This window comes from Mauremys reevesii, linkage group 1 (assembly GCF_016161935.1).
Source record: "Mauremys reevesii isolate NIE-2019 linkage group 1, ASM1616193v1, whole genome shotgun sequence".
Taxonomy (NCBI): Eukaryota; Metazoa; Chordata; order Testudines; family Geoemydidae; genus Mauremys; species Mauremys reevesii.
In genome coordinates, this window is record NC_052623.1 from 237,622,175 (window position 1) to 237,649,822 (window position 27,648).

At 44.8% G+C, this 27,648-nt stretch overlaps 1 protein-coding gene and 1 long non-coding RNA gene across 12 annotated transcripts in view; one reads left to right on the forward strand and one right to left on the reverse strand.

Annotated features, from left to right (window-relative positions):
- The window catches only part of EFCAB6 (EF-hand calcium binding domain 6), a 171,592-nt gene that overhangs the window by 125,219 nt on the left and 18,725 nt on the right, over nt 1-27,648 (forward strand). For all 11 annotated transcript variants that reach the window (XM_039512058.1, XM_039512059.1, XM_039512061.1 and 8 more), the window contains 4 exons: nt 1,380-1,535; nt 4,925-5,120; nt 6,639-6,824; nt 22,492-22,704. In XM_039512058.1, coding sequence (XP_039367992.1) covers nt 1,380-1,535; nt 4,925-5,120; nt 6,639-6,824; nt 22,492-22,704 — 751 coding nt within the window. The remainder of the gene's footprint in view (nt 1-1,379; nt 1,536-4,924; nt 5,121-6,638; nt 6,825-22,491; nt 22,705-27,648) is intronic.
- Nucleotides 2,348-7,857, reverse strand: LOC120389882. The gene is made up of 3 exons (XR_005590996.1): nt 7,605-7,857; nt 6,257-6,500; nt 2,348-2,750 (listed from the first exon to the last, which is right to left on the reverse strand). It is a non-coding gene; the product is annotated as an uncharacterized LOC120389882 (long non-coding RNA).

A 27,648-nucleotide genomic window follows, 5' to 3' on the forward strand; every position in this document is an offset into this window, starting at 1 on the left:
TTGCAGCATGAGCTTTCGTGGGTGAATACCCACTTCTTCGGATGCAAGAGAATCCGAAGAAGTGGGTATTCACCCACGAAAGCTCATGCTGCAAAACGTCTGTTAGTCTATAAGGTGCCACAGGATTCTTTGTTGCTTATACCCATGGAAAGGATTCCAAAATAATGGTGCTGTTGTGATAGATTGAGGGCCTCTTGGTGCCTTTAAAGCACAGCCTTTCATTGTGGGCAGTGTGGAACCACACTATCTCATGGGGAGGGATTCCTCACTGAGCACCCTTGAGGGTGTGCAGGTCGTATTAGCAGATGACAGCAGCCTAGAGGATTCCCTGATGCATCTACCTTGCTTTGAAGGCCAGTATGGAGAAGTAGACCATGCCCCCACCTCCTCCATCCAGCCTGCAGTTGTGGCTGGCCCTTAACATGTGTCAAGCAAGGGGGGAAAGACCCTTTGTGCTCTCCATCCATGCACCTGTGTAAGAGCCCGTCACATTCTGACACTACATGCCTGATCGGTGTTTCATAATCTACATCTGGCCATAATTCTCATTCATTTTAAACCTTGCATTAATCTTTAGTGACTCCTCCAGCCAGTTGAGTTTCAGTGATAGGTTGTGGAGGCAGCAGTAAAGTATGGACAGGTTGGTGTTATAAGAGTAAAGGGGAAAGCGAGGGGTGATGCCTGGGCTCCAAAAGGTATTCAAAAGATCCCCAACTTCTGTGGGATGAAAATAACAAAATAAATGGGGGTTGGGAGAAAAGAGTCTTGGGTCTGAATTGATTAATCTGTGAAGAATCAGATGATGTTTTAAATACGTGATAGCAGCCCATTGAAATCACTGGGAGTTTTTCCATTGACTTCAGTCAGTTTTGGATCTGTCCCTAAAATAGTATAGTTCTTGGTCTGATATAATAATTCCAATTAAGCAGCAAGACTTTCTGTTCTTGTTAAAGTTTTATCAGCCCAATATTGCAGAGGGTAATTTGCTGGAAGTCAGTTGTCATAACAGCTATATTAAACATCGTATAGCTTCTTTGGGGCCAGGTTTTCAAAGAGGGATCTAAATTTTGTATCTTTAATTTTGAATGGTCGAAAGCAGGTCGTTAAACCATCTCACTAATTGATTTACAAATCCAAATGTCATTTGTACACATATATCTGGGTGGGTTTAGCCCTGAAATTGCTTGAACAAATTTAAAAGTGGTTTTTGAAAATTAGACATCCTAATAATTTTTGTATCACTCTTTGGACAAATGATACCAAGTTAACAAATGCAAGTAAACTGAGATTCTTACTCTGCCTTTTATTTTTGTATATTTGTATTTATCTTTTTCTAATATTTAACAGGAGAACTAAAACAAACATCTGCTCTCTTTCAGGGATAAATTTAGGGACTACTTCCAAGACTTCAACAAGGCCTTTTATAAACTGGATAAAAATAAAGATGGCTATATAACAGTAGATGACCTACGCAGGATGCTGCAAGAATTCAACTATTATCTTGATGATGAACAGTTCAACAGTCTTCTAAACAGGTTTTTATGATTATATCATAGGTCTCTCTTTTGTCCCAAGCCAATAAAGGACTTAAGTATGCGCTTTACTTTAGGAAAATAAGTAGTCTTATTAAAGCCCATGCAATTACATACATACTTAAAGGTACCCATGTGCTGAAGCGCTACGCTCGATCAGGGTTGGTTCTGAGGGTGGTAATTGATTTTTAGATAAAATTAAAAACAGATTCATTTACTCTGTCTTCCTCATAACATTAGTGTTGTAACAACTTAAAAGCTTTTGAAATCAAGCTGATTATTTGAGGAAATTAAGCAGATCTGAAAATAGGTCAGGTTTTTTAGTGTATTTTAAAATTTGTAATTAAATTAGTAGTTTTATTTAATTAAACAAAAAGGAGTGTGTGTGTGTGTGTGTGGGGGGAAATGCTGCAAAACCAGAAATTGAATCATATCAGGTTAAAAAGTATTCATTTTCAAATGCTACTGCTATGCAAAGGCATACATTCTGTATTGTGTCTTAATATCATCAAGTAATATCAAGAAATATAATCTCTTTTATAAGGTCTATAGAACACAAAGAACCTAATCTAGTAGAAAATATCCATAGCTTTCTGCACTTCACAAGCCACAGAGGTGACATCCCTATGTGGCACTGCATTATGTTCTCATAACACTGTTAGACCAGACTCTTTAAAAAGAAATTACAAAAGCTTTTCTCAGTTCACCTTTTGTTGAGTGATCAACTTTTTATGAATGGAAACCCTAATAAGAATCTTCTGCTTGTTTCTTCTTCAAAGACCTCTTGATGATAAACACCTCCATTCATTGTAATTTTGTGCAGATTATTCCTTTCTTGATCCAAAACAGACTTTTCTAAATAATACAGAGTAGATTAGCATTTGCATTTGGTTTTATTACTAAAATTTTAATACCAACTTGGCAATTTATTTCTCTGCTGAAATGGTGTTGATTATTTCCTTTTCCACAGCGTCTCCAATATTGGAGCCAGCTTGACATTGGTAATATGTGGGAGTGCTGTGCAGCTGCAAGACACAAAATCAGGGCTCTTGAATGTATTTTTCTTAGTAACGGATATTGGGTCTATGGTTAATTTCTGTTCCAGCCTCTTTTTATAAAGCTTCCTTTTTGTTTAACTGGCTGTCCTCATTAATTAGACATTCTAGTAAGAGGATATTCTGGTGATTGGTGGCATAGGCAGTGGTCCTCAGTGATTTACTGTGAAAAAAGATGACAAAAGTACATTACAGTAATTCATTTTCACATACAGAATATAAGATTCACCATGCTGGGTCAGACCATAGGGCAATCCACTCTGGCACTGGCAAGTTCTTGATGCTTCAGAGCATACTTTAGCCATTATATCCCTAGCCAAGTGTGCAGTGCTGAATGCAGGACAGAAAAAGTCCTCCCTGGCCCCTGTGGTATGAGATTTGCTTACCTCTATCAAAGCATGCAGACAGTGTCTACAAATGTGATTACTCATCATAAAATTATCTAGGCCTATTAAAACTCCATGTACAGTCTCTGAGCCAGATCCTGATCCCAATTACCCCAGTGTAAATCTTCAATTCCAATGGAGCCAAAGGATTGCACCAGGTTAAGTGAGCAGAATCTCTCTGAGTTTTGATGGTAATAAATTCCATAAGCTGACTACACTGAATTTTCACTGGGGTAGCTGAGAGCAGAATCTGCCCTTTGATGCTCTGGTTTACTGTGGTAATGAATTCCACAGGTTGACCACACAAGTCTGAAGTCTTTTCTCTGATTGTTTCAAATCTACTTGATATAATTTAATTGAAAGTTCTTGTCTGATGGGACAGCGAAATAAATAAATAAATAAATAATTCCAATCTGCCCCCCCTCTGACTCTTCTCCTTTCTGTACTAAACAACCCTTATTTTTGCAGTTTCTCTCCATATGTAAATCATGACTTAATTCTCATCTTATGTGCTGAAACATCCTTGAGTAAAAATTAATTTGGTTTTGTAACAAAGTCCTCTGCAAAAAACCCTCAAAATCATGTTAGAACTCCTCTTTCCCCATGCTGATATTTGACGCAAAAATGTATTCACTGTTTATACCTGGAGCTATCTATATTTAGATATGCAGCTCACTGAATTTCTTATATGATGAAGTACAAAACTCCATAGTCTCTGTGATCTACCAGATATTACAGTTGGCAAGCAGATATTTAAAAGGTCTGAGAGGAGATTTGAGAGACTTCAGGCCAGACTCTCCAGTTCAACCTGACCATGAAATCTTAGCAGCAAATTCCCCTTGTGGAGGGGAACTCTTCACTGGTTGGAGATGAAATCTGCTGGGCCAGACATATCACCCTTCAACTCAGTGGTTGTGCCAAGGGAGGAACGGCATGTATCAGAGGCATAGTGAAGGGGAACTTCGTTACACCCAGTTCTCCACACACCCCAGAAACCTTATGCCAATGGCTTAGGTTAGAGAGCCATTATGTTGCTCTCATGGATACCAGAGCCAGGCTCGTGCAGGATCAGGAGCTGTACAATTGTTCCCTGATAGCCTGCCACCATGGGCCCAGTGACAGTCAAACCCTTCAGTTATAAACTCAAGAAAAGCTTTGCATGGAAATTGATCTAGTTTCCTACCATGTGATGAATAGAAGGCAGTTTATCCAGTGTTTATACCAGGAGACCAGGAGTCAGAACTCTGGGTTCCATCTGCAGCTGGCACACTGTGATTTTGGGGAAGTCACTAAGGATATGTCCACCCAGCAGCTGGCAGCAAGCTAGCATATTAAAATCAGCAGTGTGGACTTTGCGGCTCGGGCAGTGGTTCAGGCTCTCAAGCCCACCTGACCCCCTATGTTCGAGCTTGGGTGGCTATCCCAAGACTTTGCTAGAGTCTCAGCGCCCACAGTGCTATGTTTAGCGCCCTAGCTTGAGCTGAGCTAGCACAAATCTGTGTACCTAGGCTGGGAGGCTCCCTCCCACTGGCAGTGTAGACATACCTTAGGGCTTGATTTTCAGAGATGCTGAGCAGCCATAACTTCCACAGAAGCCCATAGGAACTGCAGGGACTCAGCACTTTTAAAAGTCAGCCCCGTAATCTCTCTTTGCCTCAGTTTCCTTATCTGTAATACTGGGATAGCAAAACTTCATGGGATACTGTGAGATTTAAGTTATACTTTAACAGCACTTTTAGATCCTGGAATGAAAGGCACTATGTAAAGTGCAAAATCGGGGTAAGGACTATCTTTTTGTTCTGTCTTCATACAGCGCCTACTGCGATGGCGTCCTGACCCAGACCTGGGTCTCCTAGGCACTACCACAATACAAATAATAATAATAATTAATTAGTAGCAGCGATATACTTTTTTACAAAATGTTGATATACTATTCTGCTTTTTCTCTTAGCTTAGGAATCAGTATTCATGACAGCAAGCTCTCTTATTTTGATTTCCTGAGAGCGATTGATGATGGCAGAGCATCTAAATACCAGCAGAGACAAAAGCATGCTGCACCACCTGCAAGCTTTGCAATGCTCAGCTTAGAAAAGACCCTAATTAAGATAAAAGAAATAGTTACATCTTCTTATGATTTGTTATACAAGGTAGGTTAGATGTGGACATAACATTTCATTTCATTTCTTTATGCCTGACTGGGGGCTAGCCCAACTCTCTAGAAGCATTTCTGCTGCTAAGTGGGGTTCCTCAATCCCAGGCCAGCAAGAGTGGGAATAACTAACTATAAAAGTAGCATGGTCAGCCCCCATCAGAGAAAGCACTTTCGATAGCATCTTTGTAGCATCAACCTGTGGTGGTTACATGACGCGGCAATGACAAGTCACTGCAGCATATGGCCATGTGAGGATAGAGGTTGGTGAGTAAAAGAGGAAAACAGGATCGTAGAGTCCCCACCAAATGAATTAGGTACGTGTAAATTGTGAACCTATAGAACGTTGACTAGGACTATATTCCTTTCAAATTTGTACAAAACATTTACATATGTAAAATCAATGTTTATATATTCAACTGCATATTTCTATTGTAAAATAAAACAAGGGGGCAAAGATAAAGTTGGGGAAGTGGTTGTTAGTTGGGTGGAGTCACAGTGGGCATACCCTCCCCCACACAGTGGCGCCCCTACACTCCAGTATCCACTCTCACTGCACCAGTTGCACTCTCTTCAGTGTCCGCTCCTGAAGCAGGATTCAGTCTAATACATTTCCTGTGGAAAGAGTCTTTGGGAACTCATAGAGTTGCCACCTCTGCAGTACAAAAAACTGGAACATCCGAGAAGATCCTGTGCCTATAAAACTGGACAGATGACAGTGTTTACTGAGCACCCTTCCATATTTCCCAGGACAGTTACCTTCAAAAAAGGATTGAACCTAGGAAAACCTGGACAGATGGCAACCTAATATCTGGAAGAGCAAGAATGTGGGAACCAAGATGAGAGGTTATTTGCTCACAAGTTGACCTCTGCATCTCCAAGAGATACTGAGAATGGAGATCCTTCCCACAGAGTGCTTGAGGGGCGGGGGGGGGGGGAGGGAGTGGTGATGGAAAAAAGCAACATTAGCTTAGCCAGTCAAAGTTTCCATCTGCTGAGAGAAAGGAAACAAACTAGTATGCACAGCCAGCTCAAATTTTCTCTGTGGGGGCACTCTACAGGGGGTGGATGTCTCAAACATTTTTGTTTGTATCTATTCTTGTTTGGCTGATAGGAATTCATGTTAACCTGTACCTGGGCTGTATATTTGGGTATTCAAGCAATCAAATATACAATGTCTATCTGTTCTCACTGAATGCTTATTTTTTGGAAGATTCTATTGATTGGAGAAAAAATTATGTATTTAATACACAAAAATATAGGATAAATTTGATTGATTTTTAAACTTGTTGGATTTCAAGATGATAAACTTTTCATTTCCAGTGGGGCTTCAGTAAAATGGTTGTAATCTTCTTTCATTTCTTCACATCTAAAATACCTGCAGATAAAAGAGGAATACATATCACATATGCCTTTATCTATACAATGTAGCCATCCAGTAATGGCCATGCTAAAGAGAAATCTCTTCTGAAATATTCAGTGTTTTTTAAGGTAACATTCCTTTTTGCTTTTTCAGGCATTTTCTCTGTTTGATAAAGAAGGCACTGGAGCGGTTAAAGCACTGGAATTCCGCCAGGTACTTGACCATTTCTGCTTTAAACTATCGGACAAGCAATTCAGGCACCTACTCAAGAAGCTAAGGATTTATGAAAATTATACAGTAGACTGGAAATTTTTCCTGAAAAATATTAATCTCTTAGAGGTAAGTCTAGCTACCAAGCTGTCAGCTGTTTCTTTTAAAAATGAACTCAAGTGCCTTGAAATGAATGAATTCAATAAGCTTGCTAATTCTAAATAAATGGTCAGGTGCAACTTCTCCCGTCGAATATCTCTTGCAGTCAAAGGGATGTTGGGAATTTCTGTTGAGTAAGCAATGAGTAAGTAGAAGTGAGTACGGTCTCTCATATAACAAAGAACATTCATTAGAATTAACAAATTATGGCATTGATTCTGCCAGTTACTCCATGGGAACAGAAGGCTTTGCTAGAATAGAGTAACTAGTAAGGATGGGGAATTACAGAAGGGTGACTGATTTGGGGTCTTGAACAGGCTTATTTAATTCATTCATTTTTCCCGTGATGAATCCAATGTTTTACTCTGAACAAATGTATTAAAATGGGAGTGGAATGTATACACCACAGAGGGCCAGATTCAGAGGTGAGTTTGAGTAAGTATAGAGGAAATTTCAATTGGTGAAATTTACAACTTCTTCTGACACCCTCAACGAGTATGTTGCACAAACTTAGCCTCACTCTAGACTTACTTAAGATTCACTTACATTTAATTGTGGCCCAGTCATGTTATCTGACACTTACACTCACATAGACTCACTGAAGTTGATGGGACTCTACACAGACGTAGGATGAGGACCTCAGATTAAGGCCTGGTCTACACTCAGGGGGTGGGGGGGTTCAATGTAAGATATTCAACTTCAGCTATGGGAATAGCATAGCTAAAGTCGATGCATCTTATTTCAACTTACCTCCGTCCTCACGGCGTGGGATCAATGGCCGCGGCTCTCCCCGTCAACTCCGCTACTGCTGCTCGCCCTGGTGAAGTTCTGGAGTCGACGGAAGCACGCGTTCAGGGATTGATATATTGCGTCTAGACGAGATGCGATCTATCGATCCCCGATAGATCGATCGCTACCCACCAATCCAGTGGGTAGTCTGGACGTACCCTTACACTCACACCCACTTAACTATTTGGAACCTCACCCAAATGTAGGAATTAAGAGCAGGTAAAGACAGTATACAGAAGTTCTTCTTCGAGTGCTTGCTCATATCCATTCCAGTTAGGTGTGCGCGCGCTGCGTGCACGTTCGTTGGAAGATTTTTACCCTAGCAACACTCAGTTGGTCCGCTGAGCACCCCCTGGAGTGGCGCCATTACGGCACCGGATATATACCCCAGCTGACCCACCCGACCCTCAGTTCCTTCTTACCGCCCGTGTCAGTCGTTGGAACAGTGGAGTGCGGCTTAGCTGACCTCCACTTTCCCAAGCTTCCTCATAGTAGTTCTCTTGTGAAATTGTACATAGTTAGTTATCTTCTTATCAGTTCTTGTTTTTTTATTAGTTATTAGTAGTTTTTAGTGTTATATTAGTTAGCGGGTTCGGGGATTAGCCCCCTCCCGCGCCCGGGACCGGAGCGCATGCCGGGCTCCCTGGGTTTCAAACCGTGCTCGGCCTGCCACAGGCCTATGCCAATAGGAGATCCACATAACTCCTGTTTAAAGTGCCTGGGAGAGTCGCACTTATCTACTAAGTGCCCCATTTGCAAGGCTTTCAAGCCACGCACCAAGAGGGAGCGAGACATCAGGCTCAAACAGCTCCTCATGGAGGCAGCCTTAACCCCTCCAGCTTCGGCACCATCGGACTCTCGAAGCACCTCCTCGGCACCGGGCCACTCTTCTCTGCACAAACCGCGAGCGACGTCGGCACCAAAATCAGCCATGAGACGCTCCCTCTCGCCGAAGGCGAAAAAAGCGAAGGCTGCGGCCGCCTCGGCCCCGCCCGCTTCGACACCACAGAGTGTGCCCCGATCAGACCGCCCGGCACCGAAACCTGCTGTGGCGCAGATTACTCTGGCACCAGCCATTCGGCCGGTACCGTCGACTCCGGTCCATCAGAGACCGTCAAGTCCGGAACCTGTGTCCTCCCCGGCACCCGCCGTGGTAGAGCTCCCGATGCCGTCAACTCCAGAGGCCTTCGCAGTGGCAAAGGACCTTATTGCCTTGACAGACTTGGCAGCGCCTCCACCCCCGGCACCGCTGGTGTGGGCGCTCCATTCTATTGGCAAGCTGTTCTTGCTCAAACCACCTCCTGGCACCGAGTCGGACCGGCACCGCTCCCGCTCCCGGTCACACGGACGCTCCCGGTCCCGCCGAAGATCTTCCCGGCGTCGATCTCAACGCCGCTCGCAGTCCCAGCACCGCTCTGCCACGCGACGCCGGTCAGACTCGCTGCACCGATCGTTCTCTCGCTCCCCATCTCGGCACTCGCGGCACCGATCCAGATCCCAGTACCGCTACGGACGCCATGCCTCTCGGAGCCATTCTCGACACCGCGAGTGGAGATCACAGTCGACCTCCCGGCACCGGGCCAGTCGTAGGTCCCGATCTCGCTCTCGCTGCTGCGCTGCCTCCCGGCACCGGTCACCAGAACGCAGGGGAACGAGATCAGTCGGCACCTCAGCGCAAGGCTTCTCCGCTCCTCCGTGGCCCTCTAGGCATGTGTCGGTATCTTCACAGGCCGACAGCTATTATGTGGGCGAGCATGACCCTCAGGTGTCCTCGGGAGTCTTCCAGGAGGCCCGATACATGGACCAAGACCCTCGTCAATGGGGTTTTTGGACTCCTTGGGCTTACCATCAGGCCCAAGACGCTCCACTGCCTTCCACCCACGCAGTTCCATCAGAGTCGCATGTCCCGGAGGCTACAGTAAGCCGCCCCCCGGCTGAGACGGAGGTACCGCCGCCACCCCTCCAGCCTTCGCTGGAGCCTCTTGACCAGGAGCCGTCCCAGGACCCAGAGGCTGGGCAGGACACGATCGTCCCGGGGGTCTCTTCTTCCTCCTCCCCGGATGAAGCAGTAGCGGGGTCCTCCTCATCAGGGCCCCCCCCGATAGATTTGAGGGCCCATCAGGACCTCCTCCGGAGGGTGGCATTGCATATGGACCTCCAAGCAGAGGAAGTGCCAGAGGTGGAGGACCCGGTTGTCACCATTTTATCGGCAGACGCTCCCACTAGGGTGGCTCTGCCATTCATCAAGACCATTCAAGCTAATGCGGACAACCTTTGGAAATCACCTGCCTCCCACAGCCAAAGGGGTGGAACGCAAATATATGGTCCCCTCTAGGGGGTATGAGTACCTGTACGTCCACCCTCCCCCCTCGTCGCTAGTTGTCCAATCGGTCAACGACAGAGAGCGTCACGGGCAGCAAGCCCCGGCCCCTAAGTCTAGAGACGCAAGACAAATGGACTTGCTCGGCCGCAAAGTCTACTCTGCGGGCACCTTACAACTGCGAGTGGCCAACCAGCAGGCCTTATTGAGCCGTTACTGCCACGACACCTGCTCGGTGGAGGAGAAATTCAAGGAACTGCTACCTCAAGACTCGCGCCAGGAATTCGCGGCCTACCTGGAGGAAGGTAAAAAGGTGGCTCGTACATCATTGCAAGTCTCCTTGGATGCGGCCGATTCAGGAGCCCGAACTCTGGCCTCCGGCATCACCATGCGCCGCATCTCCTGGCTGCAAAGCTCAAATCTCCCTCCTGAATTGCAATATACAATCCAGGACCTGCCCTTCGACGACAAGGGGTTGTTCTCCAAGAAAACGGACCCCAGGCTCCAAAGCCTGAAGGATAACAGGGTCATTATGCGCACCCTGGGGATGCACACCCCGGTGACCCAGCGACATCCGTTCAGCCCCAACTGGCTTACTTTATGCCCAGATACAGGCAAGACTCTGGTCGGTGACGCGGTCGAGGGGGACGTAGGTGGCAGCCTGGACCCCAACCGTCCCAGGGCCGCGCTCCTTCTAAGCCACCGGCGGGGCCGAAGTCGTCATTTTGAAGATGCGCCCGGGGACGGCCTACCAGTTCCTACTCAGGATCCTTTCCCTCCTTTTTCCGACCACCTTTCCTACTTCCTCCCGGTGTGGTCGCGGCTGACCTCCGATGCCTGGGTCCTCCGCACAGTGGAATGTGGATACCACCTCCAATTCGTTTCACCCCCTTCTTCCCACCCTCCTTCCCGGTCCCTCTTCAGGGACCCCTCTCACGAGCAACTCCTTTTACACGAGGTGCAGACGCTCCTCCATATGGGAGCGATAGGGGAGGTTCCAGAGATGGAAAGAGGCGGAGGGTTCTATTCCCGCTACTTCTTGATTCCCAAGTCCAAAGGGGGCCTCAGGCCCATCCTAGACCTGCGAGACCTCAACAAATATATGATAAAGTTGAAGTTCTGCATGGTCTCCTTGGGAACCATAATTCCGGCCTTGGATCCTGGAGACTGGTATGCCGCCCTCGATATGAAGGACGCTTATTTTCACATCGCCATCTTTTCACCGCACAGGCGTTTTCTCCGTTTTACTCTCAATCGACTTCATTTCCAGTTTGCGGTCCTTCCCTTTGGCCTATCCACGGCCCCAAGGGTATTTACGAAGTGCATGGCCGTCGTCGCCGCCCACCTTCGTCGGCGCGGCATCTGCGTTTTTCCCTACCTCTCATCAGGGGGGATTCACAGACCCAAGTGCAGCAGCAGCATGTAGCCATGATCAAAGACTTGTTAACGCGACTGGGCCTGGTGCTCAATGGGGAAAAGTCCATACTCACGCCCACCCAGAGGCTAGATTTCATAGGGGCTACCCTGGACTCCTCTCTGGCCAGGGCCTACCTTCCTCAGCTTCGCTTCCAGGCTCTCACACAGATCATTCAGGGGCTTCAGACCTCCCGCATGACCTCGGCCCGTACTTGCCTCTGCCTCCTGGGTCACATGGCGGCTTGTACCTACGTAACCAAGCACGCCAGGCTCCGCCTTCGCCCCCTCCAGATGTGGCTCAACTCCGTGTATCGCCCGAACAGGGATCCTCTAGACACCCTGCTCACCATTCCAACGAGCACCCTTCGCTCCCTAGACTGGTGGCTGGCCCCATCCCAAGTGTGTGCAGGGGTGCCATTCCATCCGCCTCAGCCCTCACTTTCCCTGACGACGGACACCTCAGCCCTCGGATGGGGGGCTCACCTCGGCCACCTTCATACGCAGGGCCTCTGGTCATCGCAGGAGTTGAAGCTTCACATCAACGTCAGGGAGCTACGCGCAGTGCGCCTCGCGTGCCAGGTGTTCCAGAACCAACTCAGCGGCCGTTGTGTCTCAGTCTTTACGGACAACACAACGGCCATTTATTATATCAACAAGCAAGGGGGAACTCGCTCTTCCCCACTCTGTCAGGAGACGATGCAACTGTGGGAATTCTGCATAGCCCACTCGATAGATCTAGTGGCGTTTTTCCTCCCAGGCGTGAAGAACACCTTAGCAGATCGCCTGAGCAGGTCTTTTCTGTGTCACGAATGGTCGCTGAGACCGGACGTTGCTCGTGCAATTTTCCAACAGTGGGGGTTTCCCCGGATAGACCTGTTCGCCTCTCGAGCGAACCGGAAATGCCAGGACTTTTGCTCCTTTCAAGGCCTGTCACTGGGGTCCCTGTCGGACGCATTCCTCCTGCCATGGAATCGTAATCTGCTATACGCATTTCCCCCGTTCCCCCTAGTCCACAGAATTCTGATGAAGCGGACAGACAGAGCATCATCATCTTGTTGCGCAGCAGGTGGCCCCACACAGCACTGCCACACCACGCCATAGCCTTCTCCAGCCCTCCCGATTCCTCTGCGCCGCTTTATCCTCTCATAACCCAAGATCGATCACGGCAATCTCCACCACCACCACCCCCCATCTCCTCCATCTGGCTCTGCGTGGCTGCGTGGCTAGATGAATCAGAGTTGCGCTGCTGCTCTGCAACATGTCCTTTGTCCTTTTGAGCAGCAGGAAGCCTTCCACTACTTACCTAGCCAAGTGGAGAAGCGCTTTTAGTGGCTCTCAGCGCGGCGCAACGCTTGTCCTTTGGCTACCTGTCCCAGTTGTCCTCGACTACCTTTGGTCCTTCAAACAGCAAGACCTACACCTAATATCCGCCATATCCCCCCCCCAGCGGGCACACACACACACAGTTTTCTCATCCATTGACCACTAGAGGGGAGGGCCTTGAGCGTCTCCTCTCTTCACGCGCGCCACCCGACTCCAACCTGACCCCTCACCCTGTCCCTCAACTCATGTCTGTCTCCACCTTTGAGTAGCCTGCTCGTTGCTGTACCTGTTCGGCTAGGCATATCATCGGGCGGGGGCGGGTCTCTCCTCCTCACGCGTGGACCTGCCCTACCTGCTCTTCAACCAAGGACAAGGCAGCTCATACAGCGCATCAGCCGTCCTTCTCTCCCGAAATCGACACAATCCACACACAACAATCTTTCTTTTTTTTTTTGCATGCATGCATCCGCATGCACACAGCTCACGAGCAGAGCGATGTTCGTCTCGGCTGGCTTTATGGCTTATATTTTTATAGAGATCGGACAAGACCCAAGTCCCCAACTGTTGCCTGTTGCAGTTGCCAACCCACCGGATGAGTCTTCATTTCAGAGGATCTCTCATCTCGTGCAGCTGCAGCAGCGTGCACGGCAGCTCATGTTCCCTAGCTCATGTTCCTTCATCTCTCTCACCACCAGAGCCCCAGCTCAGCTTCTTCGCCGCTGGCTCACGCTCCAATACCAATACAATGAATATAAGATTGCCTGGTCATTGGTTCATACCTTTCCTTCCCACTGCTCTGGTCCAGCAATCTCGAATGATGATGCCTTTTTTTTGGCGGCGGTCCTACACTACACTCTCTCTCTCTCCCTCCCCACCCTAGTAAGGTAAGGAATCACCTAACTGGAAAATGGGATATGCAAGCACTCGAAGAAGAAAAAACGGTTACTTACCTTTGTAACTGTTGTTCTTCGAGATGTGTTGCTCATATCCATTCCACACCCACCCTCCTTCCCCACTCTCGGAGTAGCCGGCAAGAAGGAACTGAGGGTCGGGTGGGTCGGCTGGGGTATATATCTGGGGCCGTAATGGCGCCACTCCAGGGGGCGCTCAGCCGACCCACCGAGTGTTGCTAGGGTAAAAATCTTCCGACGAACGTGCACGCGGCGCGCGCACACCTAACTGGAATGGATATGAGCAACACATCTTGAAGAACAACAGTTACAAAGGTAAGTAACCGTTTTTTTCCATTCTATTTAATTTACACATTCCTACACCTTCTTCCAGTTGCTTTGCCTGTCCTACCATAGACTCCGTTACACAATGATAAATGGCTGTAAGTAAATCTAATTTAGGGAGGCTAAATTATGCCCCCTTGCAGTTCACTTCTAAATTTGGCCAAGAGAATCAAAAACTATGTGTATCAGTTAATATAGTAGTCCTTAAACAAAATAGAATAACTTGCATCTTATGCCTTAAAAAGCAGCGACTGTTTCCTTTGCAAAATATATGCTTGCGGGACAATAAAATGAAAAAAAATGGTCATCCAATGGAAAACTACATAAAAAGCCTTTTTACTTTATTACCATGGCAATAATAGAATGTTGTGCAAAACAAATTCATACAGAACTATATGGTAATTAAATATTATGTCATAATGTAGCAACTGAAAAACCAATGAGATTTCTACTTCCTGTCTGTTTATATTCCAAATCAAAAAGTCAGTTAGGCATTAAAGAATAGCAGGATTAGTTTCTTTCTTAAGAGGAAGAAAAGGACTGCAATTTTCAAATGAAGGAGAACCCGCAAACAGCTTCAAAATGTTTGTAATATGTATATGTCAGTTATCAATAGGAATATTTAGATTTAGGGTTTATTATAAGTGCAACGGTGGCCATAGTTTAATACATTTTACTGTCTGTAAATGTAGCGTTTACATTTATAGTATTGTGTCTGTTACTCTGTCCGTAATGGCAGGAAAAGCCTAGTTGAGTACGGGTATAGTAAAAGTAGTTTTAATTACAGTTCTTTACAAAAATAAGATTTTTAAATATTTACATTTTCATCATATTAGCAAAATGATATCCTAACTAACATAATAGACTATCCGGTTCTCAGATTTGATACATTTGTGTTCATGTATGTATAGAATTAAAACACCTTATTCACAACTCTGTTAATCCAGACCCAATAATATATTAGTTTTATGAGTATATTTGTATACAGCAATAATCGTTCTTTAGCAATCTTTAACATTAGATAACTATTTTTGATACCTAGGATTGTTTCTGGTATATCTTGAGCCTCTAAGGTGCCACTCTCCTTTACTCATGTTGAAAAAGCTCAGCACCTCACAGGATCAGGCCCCTAAAAAGACTAATTCTGCATCAGAAACTTTGTTAGTGTTGAATCTTTCAAGTTGCTGAGTAACTCCTGGAAGCTGCTAAGCCAATTACTTCAGCAGGAAATTAAGTTGCTCCATATCTTGCTGGAGGTGCTTAGTATTTCACAAGATTGAACCTTAAATTGCTTCTGTTTGAACAGCATTTTTTTCTCAGTGAATCAATATTTTTCTGGCACTTGAATGTGCTGTGTGTGGGATAGATGAGATAAAACCATCAGTAAAATTCCAAATCTCTCCAGATGGGAGAATTTTGTTTAAAAGTAATATGAACCAGATCCATAGTATCAGCTTCTAGATCCCATCAAATCTGATGTTTTCAATTTGAGTTCAAATGAAAATTCTATTCCTTTGCAATTTCATCCCGCTGTGGGCCCACACTCATAACTGGGCTGGAGCACAAGTTGCAAGGGGAGGCTGATCATTAAACTATTCACCTCTTCCAAATATGCAATAATTTTGACTTTTAAAGTATGTAGCTAAATTAATGAGGTATGCAACTCATTCAATCACATTATGAAATCTTATTATGTTATACAACTTGATCACTGAAATATATGCAAAAGTAAGTAGTAAAGTATTCAGCTTGATCATTAGAGTTTGGAAAATTTACTGAACTAGTAAAATATGGGCCTAGGATGACTTTTGTCTCAAATGGCACCTCATAAATAAAACCCTCAACCACAAAGGCAAACATTTACAAGCCCAGAAGCTATACAGGGTTAAGGTATATTTTATGCTTAGAAAACTGCTGAATAAGAGGAGGTGAGAACATCTTGGGGAAATTATTTCAAAATTTTATTCATCGTTAGGGTCTTTGGATGGTTTTGATGTATGATAATGAGATTTATATTCTGATTAATTCTCTATAATACAAACAACAATAGGTCTGATCTGTTGTAGATGAGTGAGATGTCAACTGAATCAGAGTTTTCTGTCGAGGTGCATGAGTATACTGTCAAAAATAAGATTAAAGAAATGTAAAGCATTTTAAGCACTATAACTGAAGTGTGATAAACTTAAGGAGGTGAGAGAGAATTCTGATTGGCTCATTTACCTCTTACATTACTAAGCAACTACCTAAAAGTGAGCGGGTGGTACAGCAATAGCTGAGAAAGGGGCCACATTTTATGTTGTGATACTGCTAACCAACGAAGACCACGTCTTAGGGCCTTTAGTAAAATGTCCAGACCAGTGGACTATTTACAACTGTGGGCACATACGCAGCTCTCTACGTGTTCCGTGAGCCGTGTCCACACAATATGTATATACTACCTATACATCTACAAAAAAGAAGGTTTAGTATTTGTTATATGATAGCAATGTGATTCAAATCGATATAGTACCTTTCATTTCAACACTGGCAAATGTCTACTAAGAGCATTTTAAATTAGCAAAATAAGTCAAAACATTAACTGTTAAAATTAATTAATTTACTGCCAGGGTGGCATGGTGATGTGGCTGGGCTGAGCACCCAGAGAGTCTGTCTGCAAAGATGGGGAGCCCTGCCCGTTGTGGTGTGCCATCCCCACAGCCACAGACTGCCCCCAGGCACCCAGCCCCTCAGGAACCCAGCCCCTCCAATTCCCCCAGCCAGGAACTGTCTCCCAGCCCTTCCTCAGACTGCCCCCCCGCCAGGGAATGCCCCCCATCACCTAACCCCCCTGAGATTGTCCCCCCAGCATCCACTGGGCTGGCACACATGCCTGCCCTGCAGAGACAGGGTACCTTGTCCACAGCAAAACAGCCCCCCCAGGGACTGCCCCCTCCAGGAGCCAGTCCCTCACCCAGGGACTGCCCCCCAGCAACTGCCCCCAGCACCCGCCCCCCACAAGGACTGCCTCCCAGCACTCGTCCCCTCCATCCATGGACTTTGCCCCAGTATCTAGTTCCTCTATCCAGGGACTGCCACCAGTCCCATCTGCCCCCCACCCATCTGTGCCCCATGCACTGGCTGCACCCATTTCCCTGCAGTCCTAGTCCCCTGCACCTCCTCCCTGCACCCTCCATGACCCTAGCCCCCTGTATCTCCCTCTCCTCGCCCGCTGTACTCCTACCTCAGCTGCAGGTAGCTCAGGCATGCAGCCCACCCTGCTCCCCTGCTGCTGCAGTCCTAGTGCCGGGAGCCTGCTCCAGCCGGGGTCATTGGACCGGTAAGATGTGGGGGCACTGAGCACCCTCGCCTCCTGCCAATGCTGCTAGGCCCAATCCTGCCAGGGGAGGGCTGATGCTGGTGGGCCTGATCCTGCTAGGGGAGGGCGCTGATGCTGGGCCCAATCCTGCATCACCCCTCATCGGGGCGGCTGTAGTCACCAGCACGCCAAGCGCGTGCCTGGGGCGGCAAGCCGCGGGGGGCGCTCTGCCGGTCGCCGCGAGGGTGGCAGGCAGGTTGCCTTCGGCGGCATGCCTGCAGAGGGTCCGCTGGTCCCGCGGCTTTGGCGGACCTCCTGCAGGCGTGCCGCCGAATCCACGGGACCAGGGACCTCCCGCAGGCAAGCCGCTGAAGGCAGCCTGCCTGCCGTGCTTGGGGCGGCAAAATACCTAGAGCCGCCCCTGACCCTCATGCCAGCTCTGTGCCTGGGGCAGTGCCCCTTTCACCCCACCCTAGTTACTGCCCTGAGGATGTCACATGGGCCACAGCTGCATGCTGATTGGGCTGCCTGCAGGCTGTGGGTTGAGAACCACTGGTCTAGACCATGGAGCAGCTGAGGATATGCTCCACGACTCCTTCTGTGCTGGCCTGCCAGCCTCAGGGCTAATAGGGCCAGGTTGGAGCTCCCCTACATTAGAAGAAGGGAGTAACGCACCATTCAGGATTTAGCTCATGGGAACTGCATTTGACCAAGATCAGGCCCTGGATAAAATATACGAAGATCTGCTGAACTAGTAAAGTGATTTGCAGGGAGGAAAAGTGAAAACATATATACGAACAGCCATACTGGGTCAAACCAAAGGTCCATCTAGCCTTCATCTCACTCAGTGTTTTTACCTGCATGGAAGATTTCTAAAAGTTCACCCCTCTTACCTTGATGGCCCTTTTAAAGCTGGCTGGCAGAATGTTGGGCCTTGAGGATTCCAGGACAGGTGGAGGTGACTGACAGGGTCCGCATAAGAGATTTCACTACCCATAAGGCAGGAAACCTTAAAGAAGAGGAGAGAGGTTATGAAAGAGCTAGAAAGAGAGATTCAGGGGCAACAAGCAGGGTTCACAATGGACGGAGAGGGGAGACAGAGAAATGCTGGAGAAGAGAGGGAGGATCTGAAGGGAAGAGTTGCAAACCCCAAAACCTACTTTTTTTAAAGGGGGTTTATGCTAGTGTAACTTGGAAGTTACAGCAGTATAACAAGAGGTTAATGGAGTGGTGAAACATGTATATTAATCCTGTGCATACATAAACACAAATGTATGAGATTTGAAAACCATCTAGTCTGTCATGTTAGTTCAGATACTGTTTTGTGACCAAATGACCGTGACCTCTGTGCAAAGCCCTAGGCAATAGCCCTTGTTCAGAGGACCTGAGTAGTGCTTAGGAAGACAGAATTCTTCCCTGCTACCCCCAACAGGTCGAGGCTTCTGCAATTAGCTACTCCACTGGCTCTGGGGCTTCCTTTCCTGACAACATTGGCACTCATAAGGCTTATCTTCATTGTGGCAGCCTCCATTCTCCCAGACCTCCTTAAAGAGCCATGGGGTCCTCCAGTGCTGAGAGGCCACCGCGGGAGAGTTAGTACAACCTCAGACTGCATTAACATTCTGTTGGCATTCCTACAAGCTGCTAAGTGAGGCAAAGCTCATCTTCCACCTACCTACAACTTCACCCCCTGCCTGCCCAACACCTCCATATTCTTATCCTGAACCTCTAGATAGCCTTTAGTGGTCGAAAAACATCGTTGCTGATCCCCCTCCTTTTACAGGTGCAGATCATTGTGACATGATCTAGGCCACAGTAAATACTTTGAAAATTGATTAAGAGCAGAATTTGACTAACATTATTTAATTCCATAGTTATCTTAGTTAAACTTATAGGAACTTGGGGTTCTCTTACCTCAGGTGAGAGAGGTGTTCAGTGACACCTCCATCAGAGGATGAGGAATGAGGTAAGGGCTGATTAGCCCAAACCTATTAATATGTTCTTCTTATGTAAAAATATTTTAGGCACTCAGCTGATTGTGTGTAAATCTCATTAATTTAAAAAAGGATTGTACACATTTACTGTAATGGAGGGCAGAATTGGGCCCATAGTAAATTATTTCCCCTATTTTAAAGTCTCTTGTATAATGGTTGTGTTTCTTTTTGATCTGATCTTCCATAGTAATAATACTGCATCTAAACATTGCTAAGCTGGAATGTGTGGGTGGGTGTCAGTGCAACTTTGTTCAAAACAAGTGTATGAGATACACAAAACTTTCATTTTCAGTATATCATTTTCAAATCTGACACACTCTTAACCCTTGGTACATATTACTGTACCTAAACTCCTATTCAGATCAGTAGCATTCTACAAGCTGAAAATCTACACTGTGGGGTACATATAGTGGAAGACTGATGCATAGTAATAAAACCCACCAAACGTGTATTTGGAGTAGTTAGTTTTCAGAGTAAATCACTGCTGTGTTTTGTTATTTATTTATTTATGAACAACAGAATACAGAAGTCCATTTTGCTGCCAAAGAGTTACATTTTCAAAAAGTTAAAATTAATTAAAACTGTGCAGCTAAAACCCTATTCAACACTTTCAAATGTTACCTCTAAAAAGCAGCAGCAAACTTCAGTTTTTAGATTAAGCCAAGTCTTCTTTATAAATTCAGTTTCAGCGACTACAAAATTATATTTAAAATAATTGAATTATTTTTAAAGAGGAAACTTTGTTTTCAGAATTACATGCCAAGCTTCAATCCAGTGCAGTTTCTAAACTCTTCAAAGCAGGATTTTCATAACACAAATGGCAACTGTCTTTACTATAGCTATGCTAGCAAGTACTGCTAATATAAAAAAAAAGCTATTATAAACACTTCCATTTTTAATTCAAGGACATTTCTTAAAAATATGTTAAATGTTAGTATTTTATTTTATACATTTATAAATTTAAAAGTACAAATTTTTCTACTCTAAGCAATACTAAATACCAAAAAAAGAAACAGATGGCTTTTGGTCTTGTACTCTAGTTTCCTTGTCACTTCTCACATGATCATTATAACTGAATGGAAAAGAAAATATGTTTCTTCCATAACTACAAGAAACCTGTCACCTAATCAGAAAAGACACCACTATCTTCAGATGCAAATAACACTTTTCAATATTAACCACACTTTACATAAAATGTACCCGCAGGATAAGAATTACAGCTGTATTATTAAGAGAAGAAATATGAGAAGTGGAATTATGCATGCAGACACTGAATCGAGTCCATGCTGCTGTTAGGGAATGAAGACTGTCAGGCATTGTACAATAGATCTTTCTAGGTTTCTAACATTCTGAAAACTGCAAAGCACTGCACTTATGTTTTTAATTATCGTAATGAGGCCAAGGACATTATTAGTAAAAATCGAACTGCTTGGGAGTGTTTGAGAGAATGACACATTTTGGAGGGCTAACTTTCCTTATTTATTTCAAGAACTTTAATGTAATTTTGTTTTACATAAGACTCAATCCATCTTAATGTTAAGGAAAATTAGAATAACAGCAACAAAAAAGAGGGCTACTAAATCTGTTTGCAAAGCTCACATTTGATAACTGGAAAATCTGAAAAAATTACAACGTAATGCACCAGCTATGACAATCTATAGTATACATCTCATTGTTCCACCTTGAACACATCTAAATGCTTTATACAGTGGAGTTGTGGTCCAGTGCTTAAAAAACTGGACTAGGAGCCAGGAGTCCTGGATACTTTTCCTAGCTCTGCCACTAACTTGTGTGATTTCGGTAAGTCTCTTAACCTTTCTGTAACTGAGTTTACCCAATTGTATAAAAGGGGATAACAGAGAGCAGCAGTGCAGCATAGTTCATATCGGTAATATGCTTTTGGATTATTAATGAAAAGTGCTAGATAGGAACAAGTACTATTTTTTATACTGATTTGCCACTATTAATTGCAGTTTGCTTCATGGACCTCCTCTAGGATTTCAGAGCCCAAGCCTGGACCCAGGAGCTCTGGAGACTGCATGGATTCTGCAGCCACAGAAACTCCTAAGGAGGAATCACCCCTCTAGGGAACCCATGAAGCACTTACGTGGGCTGCCAAATTCTTTCCTAGATACTAGAGTAGCAGGGCCCACATGATTGTCTCATATGGCAGTCAGATGCTGGGAAGGTGCTGAGCATGGACAGTGCTTCTCCGACATCCAGAAAGACATGGGCTCTTCACTGGCTTTCCTAAAGGAATCTGGGGGAACTTTAAAGGATCTCTATGGGCCAAAGACAGTGTCTTTTCACCCTAACCACTGAGGCAATGAACTTTGCACACTGAGCTAACTTTTACTAGCATCGAGCATACCATTGTACAGTTTACGTAGTTTGAGGGTCTTATGTGCCCTAGAGATACATGACAACTGGGGTCAAGATTGGTCTGTCAGTTACTACAACAAAATGCATCGCTCTATTAATTTGTGGGAAGAGTACGTTTCAATAAGATGTGTGGGATCAGCTGAGTTAGCTTTCTAGGCTTGTAATTGGATGGAAATGCTTGTGTACTAGTGCTCAAATGACCAGCAAAGCATTCTCCAGCTCATCTGATAGCAAATTTTGATTTTAAGACTATGTTTAAAAGATTCCATGGTTACATAAAAAGTTTTAAGCTTGTATTTTATCACTCGATTACAGTGGGGGCCAGATCCTCAGCTGATGTCAACCAGTATAGCTCCATTAACTGAGGATCGGACCCATGGTTTGCCCACAAAAGCAAACAGTAATAAATGCAATGATATATTCAAGATGGAAACTCTATCTAGGGTTATTTTTCAATATACCATTTTTCTTTTGACCAGTTTTTTACAGCAGACATGGTTTCAAGTTTATATGTTACTTTTTCAAGATAAAGTATTATCAAGAATGTTTAGAATTCGTAATGGGATGTTGTAGTTTGTACCTAGTGGCACCTCCATCAGAGGTTGAGCGATATGCTACCTTAAGCTCAGACATTTTTTAGACCTCTATAAAAATCAGCTTTTAATTTCTTTGCTTTTATTGGCTTAAGTTTCACCCTTTATGTTATGTCAATTTAGATTTTTGTTCTTTTTAACATGACCCTTTTTCTCTTTCATGGTATATGCGAGCATTACTTGGAATACATTGAACTATAAGGCTGCCTTCTCCATAGACTTTTCCCATTATGACTGGCTGAATTTATTCTGTGAATCCATCACTGATTTTGTGTGTATGTTCTGTCTAGACTGAGGAAGGGCAGAAAGTCGCTCAGCCTAAATCTTCTCGGGAGTTGTCAAAGAAAGATATCCTTACGCGTATACAAGAAGTAGTGACTGCTCGCTTTAACACCATTGCACAAGAATTTAAAGATATTGATTGTGAGAAAGTTAATACAGTATCAAAAGAGGACTTCCGGTGCATTTGCAACCGTCACTTTCTGCTTCTGACAGATGAACAAGTAAGAAAAGTATTGATTATTTAAGTGTACAACTAACTAAATTGGCATAGAGTGTAGGGATGTGTGTATACATGCTAGTGTATATATGCAAGTAACCTGATATTTTTGGTGCAAAACAAAAAGGATTGGAGAACATTATTTCATAAATATTTATTGCTGCAATTATGAGGGATTGCTTTTTCAATAATATCTGAGTATGTATGTGAAGTTCGATAATTGCAAGCTCCCTACCTACACTAGGATACCAGCAGAATAAATTCAAATTTCAGTTGCACAAATCTTTAGGCACACCCTTAGGCCTACAGTCCTGATGAGGATTCTGTCTGTCTTTCTTGAATAACCATTCATTTCTGATGCCTCAGCAAGATCTCCACTGGTTAAATTCTGTTCTCAGATATACAGTGCAGCTTTCATTGAAGTCAGCAGGAATAGCATGTATGTAGCTGAAAGCAGAACTTGGTCCCATGGGTCCAATTTTGCCCTAAAATATATGGTCACAACTCCTATTGACTTAAGTGGAAGTTGCACACATTTATATGAGGGGAAAATTGGGCTCCAATTCTACTTTTTTCTTTTGCATCTTCTGACCATTTCTAAAGCTTTCTATGTGCCAGACTCTGCAAGCCAGGTTGGAAGTCAAAACAGCTTGGTCTAAGGGTCAGATTCTCAGCTGGTGTAAGGAGGCATAGCTCCAGTTAAGTCAATGGAGCTATATCAGTTTACACCAGCTGAGGATCTGGCTGTAAGTGTTTTATTCAAAGGACTTTATTAGGTCTAGACTATACACTGGTGCACAAAATGGGGAGAGGATGCAAGAAATCCTCCATCCTTGTGCCCTGTGCAGTGTCTGGATACAGTAGTAGTCTTTACATCTCCCTGAGCCAAGGACGTCTCAAGTCCAGTTGTACTGCTGTGCTCACATCAGCCATCATACGGGTTAGCTGAGTTGACTTGGTCATGCAGAGACAGAGACTTCATCCTCTCGAAGGGTGGCATAACAGCTTGCTTTCCAAGGGACATTGAATACATTTTATCTAATGGAGCCACAAGGACTCCAGGAGTTTCTGCTCAAGTGACAAGTTTCTGCCCTGCTCCCTACAAAATCTGCACACAATTTGACTGAAGAGCTTATCCCATCTTGATTCCATTAAATTCCTGTACTTCCATATCAACAGAAAAATCTGTAAAATCCTTTTATCATTTGTGATTTTTGTTTGCCATCAGGTGTTTTTCTCTTGGACAGATACCCTCTTGGCCACTGTATTTTCCAATGTTTGCTTGACTGCTTCAGTGAATATTTTTTCAGGTGCAAGATGTGCTTTTGATAGCCCCTGATTCAGAACTATATTCCATAGGACCACCTGCTGCACTGACTTACTGTTGCCAAAGTAACTACAGTTACCCACTTCATAGACAGCTGAGGTCCTTGCAATTTTTCAGTTCTCTGACTCTTCATATTCTCATATGTTGAATAACCATAATTTTTGTTCTTGAGAATGACTCAAGAGTAGTCAGATTACTTCTGTAGGCACTGGCTAGGAGATCAGCTGCTAGAGGGAGCTATGTCAGCAAATTCATCCATGCTGGCTGGCAGTGGTACGCAAGGACACCTTCATTTTCTTTATTGGAGTCTTCATAAGTGTCTTCTGTCATTTACTTGTGTTAATAACTTTACTGTCTGACTGAACTTCCAGAGGAAACTTCACCAGCGTCATTCAGCAAGCTGGTGGCTTTGGTTTCCATGCTCCCCTTCGCAGGGAGAAAACTAACAATCGGGAAAAGGCAAATAAAAGTTGAAAGTCTTCTAATACCAAGACTTATTGGCACAGTTCAGCAGCTCCGTGCTAACCTCTTTTGGATGGACACTGCTGCAGATTCTTCTTTGGATTGTACTGATGTTCCCCATGAAATGATAAGTGATTTGTAAACAGAAAACCGTCTAGTCACTGGCCATGTTCCTGATCATACAGGTCCCCGAGCTAGCGTGTTTTCAGTGAGATCTGGTCAAGGGTCTTGATCTGGGTTCCTTGCAGATGGGGGTATGCTGCTATGTCTGATCTTCAATCCCCTCTGCTGAGGTGCATTGGCTGGGGTGTAGTGTGAGGGTTTGCTCTAGGTTCCTTCTGTTTGGGGTGCCCTTGGTTCATTGGTTCTCTGAAGTTGAAACTGTTGCTCTTTATCCTGCTGTCATGCAGGATAAAGGTACTGCTGGTACTTGCAGTTTTCTGTTGCTGCTTCTTTCAGACTGATTGTTTTCTTGTAGAGTACTAGTGATCTGTCTGTATCCATCTGTTGTCTCTTGTCATATACTTTAGATTGTAAACTCTTTGGGACAGGGACTGTCTTTTTGTTCTGTTTGTCCAGTGCCTAGCACAATGGGATCCTGAGCCATGACTGGGCCTCCTAGGCATTGTGATAACACAAATAATAAATAACAACAGAGGCAGGCATAAGAGTTAGTTGCTGGCTGGTTGCTAAGCAACTAATCTTCTTTCTCAGCAGCTGTTTGGTCTCTCATCCTCCTGGGGCAAAGGAAGTGACAGTGGTTTGGAGCTTCTCTCTAGGAAATCTCTTCCACTGCTCAGCTACATTTCTAAAGCTCCCACTGGATCAGCTGCAGCCTCAGTGGAGCTTTTTATGCCCTGACTGCAGCTCGAATTTGGCAAGAATGACTCTGATTAGCCTGCAGTGCTGAGACAATGCAATCCAGCCCCTCACCCTCCTTCCAGATTCTATATCTGCTAAACCAAATGTGGATAGTGCTGCAGCTTCCTTGGCTGGAGTTATCATTATTCTGTCAGAATGGGATTTCTGCCCTAAAGGCAGGGTGGATAGAAAAACAGAAGGCAGCCTGAGCAGAGATTTCAGTAGCTCAGCAGCTGTCCAACCTTCCTGCTTCACAAGAGCAGCCATGTCATGATGCGACAACCTGAAAAATGTGGATCCTCTAAACTATAAAGAATTCCTCACTGTTTTCTACAAAATGTCCTGAGTGACTTTTTTCCATAGCAGATACATCCATGGATTTCCAAGTCCCTGCATTTCACAGCTAGACTGCAAACTGTGGCCGAGACTGTGGCCCTATGGCATAAATTTGATCTAGTTGGTACTATTGAAGTCTAGCAGGATGACTTGGATGATTGGAATGTTAAAATAATGGTTATAACCTATTTAGAAAGGATTGAGTGGGCAAAATGGGAGGAGGAATGGCTCTTTATGTCAACAATGGCATTATCTGTTTCCATGTCACTGGTAACTCAGAAGAAATTGTCTTAAAGGCTTATGGATTAATGTCCCAGAGATAAAGCACAAGATGGGAATGAGTTGGTGTCTGCTACAGACCACCAGATGACACTAGGAAACAGGATAACTGACTTCTCACACCCTTATCTATAATGTATAGGGAAAAAGACTGTATGATCTTGGGGGACTTCAGGTAGAGTAATATATGCTGGAGGTCTCAGGCCTCCAATACTAAAACATCCTTGGAGTTTCTAAATGTTATAGATGACAATTTCCTAACTCAAAAAGGGGGGATTTTATATTAGATCTTGCCTTGACAGATAAGGAGGAACTGATCACAGAACTAAAAATTAATGGTAGGTTAGATATGAGTGATCACGACTTGATCATACTTATAATGTGCAAACAGAATAAAGTCCAGATCAGAACTATCTCTGCTTGGTGCTTTAAAGGGGCCAATTTCACAAAGCTGAAAACAATTGTGAGCCAAATCAGCTGGGAGGAAGAATTTAAACAGAAAAATGTGAATGATAAGAGGGAATTGTTTACAGACACTTTACTAGATGCTCCAAAAGCCACAATCCAACAGTGGAGGAAATAATATATTATAAATGGAAGAAAGGGGAAGTTGATAGTAACGAACATAAGTCAGAAGCTAGAAATTATAGACAAGAAGATATCAATGGCCAACAGAGTTGATGACACTAAGATGTTTTTTAAGTATACTAGGAACAAAAAGAATCCCAACAATGGTATTGGTCCTTTACTAGATGGAAATGGTAGAATTATCAATAATAATGCAGAAAAGGCAGAAGTGTTGAATAAATATTTCTCTTCTGTATGTGAGAAAAAAAACAGATGATGTAGTCATATCATATGAGAACACTTTCCATTCCATCTCAGGAGGATGTTAAACGATCATTGGAACAATGGGGAAGAAACCTAATATTGTGCCAGTATTTAAAAAGTATAAATGGGATGACCTGGGTAATTATAGGTAAGGCTACAATTTAATCACAGAGGTCGTGGAAGTCACGGAATCCGTGACTTCTAACGACCGCTGTGATTCAGCCTGTGATGGTCGGGAGCCCAGGGATTCCCCCGCTGCACACGGGGGCAGGAAGCTCCAGAGTACCACAGGGGGTGGGGGTACCCTACAGCTCCTGGCTGCTGCTGGTGGCAGAGGAACCCCTGAGCTGCTGGCTGCCGCGGGTGGCAAGGGAACCCCCAAGCTCCTGGGCAGTGGGGGAACCCCTGAGCACCCAGCTGCCACAGGTGGTGGGGGAACCCCCGAGCTCCCAGCCACTGTGGGCCCCTAGAGTTGCAGGAGGTACCCAGCAGCTCCTGGCAACCTCAGCTGGCGGGGGGGACCCCTTGGAACTGTGGGCAGCAGAGGTACCCTGCAGCCCCCAGCTGCTGCAAGCGGTAGGGACCCCCACTGCTCCTAGCTGCTGTGCAGCTGCCCTGCAGATCCCCATTTTGTCACAGATATTTTTAGTAAAAGTCATGGACAGATCACAGCTTCTGTGAATTTTTCTTTATTGCCCTGACCTGTCCGTGACTTTTACTAAAAATATCCGTGACAAAATCTTAGCCTTAATTATAGGCCTGTCAGTCTGACATCGATCCCAGGCAGGATAATGGAGCAACTGATACAAGACTAAATTAATAAAGAATTAAAGGAGGGTAATATAATTAATG